General features: G+C 41.1%; 1 protein-coding gene across 1 annotated transcript; it reads right to left on the bottom strand.

Moving 5' to 3' along the window:
- Positions 1–5,037: 5,037 nt before the first annotated feature.
- Positions 5,038–5,940, bottom strand: LOC122318571. The gene has a single exon (XM_043136057.1). It carries the CDS (start codon positions 5,804–5,806, stop codon positions 5,240–5,242), a length of 567 nt encoding a protein of 188 aa, XP_042991991.1. The 5' UTR covers positions 5,807–5,940; the 3' UTR covers positions 5,038–5,239.
- Positions 5,941–6,000: the final 60 nt, after the last annotated feature.

The raw sequence follows: 6,000 nt of genomic DNA, 5'->3' as shown, positions 1-6,000 counted from the left end.
CTGATGCCAACATGACATCCAAATCTCAAAATAACTTCCAAAATCCCGCTAGCCCATATTTCATTCAACCAGGTGAGGGTGTTTCCTCTCCCTTGGTCCCTAATATTCTAACTACCAAAAATTATGCCACATGGGTGAGGATGATGCATCAAGCTCTCAACATCAAAAACAAGCTTGGATTCATCGATGAAACCATCACCAAGCCACAAACACACTTTTGATCCTCTCTATGGTCCATGGGAGTGTTGCAATAACATGATTATAGCATGGATACAACATTCGGTTAGCTCATACCTTAGATCGAGCATTGCGCATGTCGATTCAGTTGACAGTGTTTGGAATGATCTTAGGGAGCAATTTTCCATTCAAAATGCCCCTCGGATCTTCCAACTTGCAAATCCATTTCATCCTCCACATAGGACTCTGATTCTGTCAGCCAGTACTACAACAAACTCAAGACATTTTGGGATGAGCTTGAAATCTATGAGCCCATGCCAACTTGCACTTGTGGTGCAGTCAAAACTTTGCTGGATTACAACCACACTCATAAGGTGATGCAATTTCTCATTGGCTTAGATGATTCCTACGACTCTGTTCGTGCCCAAATTTTGCTTCAAGATCCTCTTCCACCTCTCAATCAAGTTCTATCACTTGTCCACCAAGAGGAGAAGCGACAACAACTACACTCCATACCAGCTCCACTTGCTATGGCCATCAAGACTTTAGAAATTTGCAACTCACGTCGTGAATGCCTTTTTTGCTCCCACTGCAACATTCATGGACATTCATTGGAGCATTGTTTCAAGGCGAATTCAAATTTACAAGTCTGCTCCCATTGTCGTATACTTGGACACACGCAAGAAAAATGCTACAAGTTGAATGGATTTTCTCCATGACACAAGAACAGCTCAAAATACAAATCCCGTGCTAACCAATCTTCTCTTGCGCAAGAGGGATTAACCATGGTCAGCCTATTACTCAAGAGCAGTACTCCCAGCTCATTGCCTTACTCAATCCTAATTGCAGGGAAGCCACCATCCCTGCTGCAAAAAGCGTTAATGCCAACTCATCTCCCGTGTCTGGTATTTCATCCCCTCTTTACACACACTCACTAACTCGTGCCACAACTACTCAAACACTTTAGATCATAGAAACTGGTGCTACAGATCACATGATCTGTAGCCCCAAATTCTTCACACATTATCACTCCAACATCTCGCATCATCAAATTGCCAAACGGCTCCACTACCGTAGCTTCACATGTTGGTGATGTTCACTTATCATCTCATTTAATCCTTCGTCATGTTTTATGTATTCCTTAACACAACATTCTAATTGTTGTCTAATTTTTTTCCTTCAATTCTTGCTATATTCAAGGCCTTTCATCTTGGATGGCAATTGGAGTGGGGACGGTGTGTGACGGCTTGTATCACCTGTAATTGTCCTAACCAAAGCCTTCTCTCTTGCAATCATTTTTCCACAACTTATTTCCTTCACTATCTGTCAATCATAGTTATGTTTCCAAATTTAATCAATTTATGTTATGGCATTATAGGCTTGGACACAGTTCCATGAATAAGCATATCTTACATGATGTTAATCTTAATTTCAAATACTCATATCATTCTCCACTTCCTTGTGATGTTTATCCACTAGCAAAACAATGCAAAATTCATTTCCCCAAATCAGAATCCAAAGCCACCAAACCATTTGATGTTGTTTCGGTTGACATTTGGGAGCCCAACCCAACATAAGCTTACAATGGTGCAAAATATTTTCTAACCCTTGTTGATCAATTCACAAGATGCACTTGGACTTACCTACTTAAAAGTAAAGCTAAAACTCGAACCTCCCTAATCAATTTTTTTGCACTCATTGAGACCCAATTCAACAGTCAAATTAAAATTTTTTGATTCGATAATGGTGCCAAATCTCACATGCCACATTTCTACAACTCCATAGGTGTCATCCACCAATTAACTTGCATTGCCATGCCTCAACAAAATGCCCTTGCAAAACACAAGTACCAACACATCCTCAACGTGGCATACGCACTCAAATTTCAATCCAGTTTACCTCTACAATATTTGTCTGATTTTATCACCACCACAGTCTACCTAATCAATAGAACGCCAACACCAATTCTTAGTAATAAAACCCCATTTGAAGTCCTCTATCAAACCGAGCCCTCTTACTCCCACCTTAAGGTCTTTGGGTGCTTGTGTTTCGCCTCTACCCTATCACATTCCCAAACCAAATTCGATCCTTATGCCAAGAAATATCTCTTCCTTGGATACCCATAAGATGTCAAAGGATATAAATTACTTGACCTCACCACCAAACAAATATTCATCTCTCGAGATGTCATATTCCATGAAGAAATTTTCCACTCAAACATCAAACACCTTCTCCCACTAGAACCATTCCACCAACACTCACCGATACCCCCTTTGTCGACACCTCTTTTATTCCCTTCAATTTTCCCAACCCACCCACCCATACTAATGAACACATGGCCTTACCTCCTAGTACCCAAAATGACGATTCCAACCCCACCAATGATTCACTCTCATTAACTCCTACTCCAGCCCCTCCCAATCACCATACAGATGATCAGACCCCAACACTTTCTCAATCTCCTTCCAAGCTCCCTTGCCGAACCACATGTACTTGCAAAGCTTCTGCTTACCTCTGTGAATATCATTGCCAACAAGCCTCCACAACTGATGTGCACCATTTGACATCCACGATGACTCCTCTTGAATCACATGCTCTTTTAGGTAATGTTCTCTTCCCCATTTCTTATGTCCTGTCTTATGTCTCCCTCTCACCTTCATTTCATGCTTTTACCACCTTTTGTTTCCTTCCATTCCAAACCCACCTCATACAGTCAAGTCATCAAACACCCTATTTGGTGTGAGACAATGAACCAAGAGCTCACTACACTTGTGCTCAATGAGACCTGGACCATCGTTGATCTCCCTCTGGATAAGACCCCAACCGACTGCAAGTGAATTTACAAGTACAAATTCAAGGCTAATGGCACAATTAAGCACGCTAAGGCTCGACTAGTTGCAAAGAGATTCACCCAACGTGAAGGTATTGACTTTCACAATACATTTTCACCTATTGCTAAATTATTTTCAATTTGTTGTCTCTTAGGAGTTGCTGCCATCAAAGGTTGGGATCTCCAACAACTCGATGTCAACAACTCCTTCCTATATGGCGATCTCAACGAAGAACTTTATATGCGACCACCTCCTGGTCACTATGTAACCAAAACCAAACAAGTCTGCCATCTACAGAAGAGCTTTTATGGCCTCCACCAGGCTTCTCGACAATGGAATACAAAGCTGGCCTCAACTTTAACTAAATTCGGTTTCACTCAATCGAAAGTGGATTATAACTTATTTACCAAATGCACAGATGATTCATTTGTTGCCCTCCTTGTGTATGTTGATGATATCATCCTCATGAGTTCCAATCCCAACTCAAGCTCTGCTGTCAAACAATTCTTGGCAACCAAGTTTCGTATCAAACAGCTGGGTCCCTTATGCTACTTCCTCAGCATGGAAATTGGAGGTTCCAAAGTAGGAATCGAAATTTGCAAGTGCAAATATGCACTGGACTTACTCTCGGAGATAGGCCTCCTGACAGCATAGCCCTCCCCATTGCCTATGGAACCGAATAGCAAACTCAAAAAGATAAAGGTAAAATTTTCCATGATCCTACACTCTATCGAAAATTAGTTGGCAAGCTATTTTATTTGACCAATACACGGCCGAATTTGAGTTATAGTGTCAACTTGCTAAGTCAATTTACGGAAAATCCTTGTGTCCCACATTATGATGATGTGATCAAAGTTCTTAAATACATTAAAGGAACCCCTGGCCAGGGTATTTTTCTTCCTGCTAGCTCAAATTTGGAACTTGTAGCCTATGCCGACGCCAATTGGGCAAATTGCCTAGACACGTTAAGGTCCACCACCGGATTTTGTGTATTCTTTGGAACCTCTCTTGCTTCATGGGAAAAAAAAATGGAACACAATTTCCAGGTCCTCTACCGAATTGGAATATAGAGCAATGGCTGCCATCGTATGTGAACTCACTTGGATTCACTACTTACTCAGTGATTTGCGCCTCACCATTGGCACCCCTCTACTCTTTACTGCGACAATCAAGCCACTCTGCACATTGCCGCAAACCCTGTATTCCATGAACGCATGAAACACATTGAATTAGACTGCCATCTAGTTCGTGATAAGATCTCCGAAGGCCAAGTAAAAATTGCTCATGTCTTCTCCCCCTTCTAGTTAGCAAACTTGCTTACCAAGCCATTACACTCTCCTACATTCAATCGATTATTGCTCAAGATGAGAGTCATTAATATTTACTCTCTATCTTGCGAGGAACTATTTAAGTTATAAGAGGAATATTGTCAAACAAATACAATGCCACTAGACTGACGTATCATGAGAAAATTAAATTCATTTGATGAGTTGTAAATACATATTGTTTATTTAACATTTCATTAACTAATTCTCTGTAACTATAAATAGTTATTGTACATGATAGATCAAGACATAGAAATTATTCCTTTAGACTACTTTATGCACCTCTGCCATTATGTTATTTCCCTCTCGTCTGTGTGTGTTCAAGGCAGTTAGATCATCTTCCTCCTTGCATCTATGTCATTCTTAATACCCCAAAAAGAAAGAAAAAAAAAAAAAAGTAGAATGATCATGATCGATCCCCATCTTTTTAATGATCGAATTTCCGATTGGTAACCAATCAAAAGCTAGGATTCTGTAGAAAGAAGTTAAAACCAACAACAACAACAACAACCAAAAAAAAAAAAACAATAATATCCCAGAAACTCACAAATTACAAAAATCTCTAAATTGGAAGCTGCTGGAATGGACACATGAAGCCAATTCAAATCAACCCCAGCTCTTCCTAGACTATTTTCAGTATTTTTTACTCCCACGGTATCTTTTTTCGATTAAGTTAGCTCCTGCAAGAAAGCCGAGAAAGAATAAACTACGAGTACAAAATCATGTTAATAATTAAGAATAATTTTGATAATTGTTGGCAGCCCCATGAACTTTCAGTCTTCTATGATGAAAAACAAAGCAGAGAAGTATGAAAATTGGCCTTGATCAAGGGAACAAAATTATGCATGGGAACTCTGCCAAATTGCAAACTTTCACAACCAAGCTGCGTTTCTCTCTCTCCACCCTTCAACCTATTGACCTCTGAGTCCTCTCGTGGTAACGACGATCGATGGAGTCCATGCGTTGGAGCCTCATTTGTTGATAGAATTGAGCAATGAACACCTCTGCCTTAGCGTCGATCATCTCATCCCCGATGCAATTGGCGTAAGCAGCACCATCATCAATATCCTCGCTCCTGTCGAGCTCCTGGAGGTTAACCGCGGATGCATGCCGGCTCGTACTGGCTTCAGAACATGAAGAGGCCGAGCCGTAGCAGGACCGAGACATGGGCGACGAGAACCCACATGATTCCTTGGAGTGTTCTACCGTCGGGGACGAGACCATCTCTGGCTGGGCCACCTGATCAACATGCGACTGGCGCTTCGATGCCCCATTGGAGGCTACATCCACGTGACTGGGTTTCAGTTTCTTAGACCTGAGAAAAATAAATGATGCTGCTCTGAGGAGGTTCATTGGACCGCGCTTCTTTTTCTCATCTCCCGCCTTTGCAGGAGCCGTCTTGATGTTGTCGGGGATGGAATCCTTATTCCTGTGAATGTCGAAGATGATGATGGTGTCTGATTTTGTTTCCATTTTAGAAGCCGGTTGAAGATCAGAACCCTTCTCTTCACTATGACGGTTGTTTAGGGTACAAAGGGGAGAGACATGCAGCCTTTCCTGGGAAAGTCAGAATTGGCAAGAGCTAATATATATATATATATATATATATATCAACCATATGTTGGGTAGTGTAATATATATATATAGGCAGCATTGGTTGTGTCAGG

Source organism: Carya illinoinensis, chromosome 8, assembly GCF_018687715.1.
Source record: "Carya illinoinensis cultivar Pawnee chromosome 8, C.illinoinensisPawnee_v1, whole genome shotgun sequence".
Taxonomy (NCBI): domain Eukaryota; kingdom Viridiplantae; phylum Streptophyta; class Magnoliopsida; order Fagales; family Juglandaceae; genus Carya; species Carya illinoinensis.
The sequence above is the reverse complement of the archived record's forward strand: the minus strand, read 5'-3'. Positions and strand labels throughout refer to the sequence as shown.

Bases quoted from the DNA above. Each gene is read 5' to 3' on its own strand.
- LOC122318571 (XM_043136057.1), bottom strand. From the start codon at position 5,806: ATGGAAACAAAATCAGACACCATCATCATCTTCGACATTCACAGGAAT.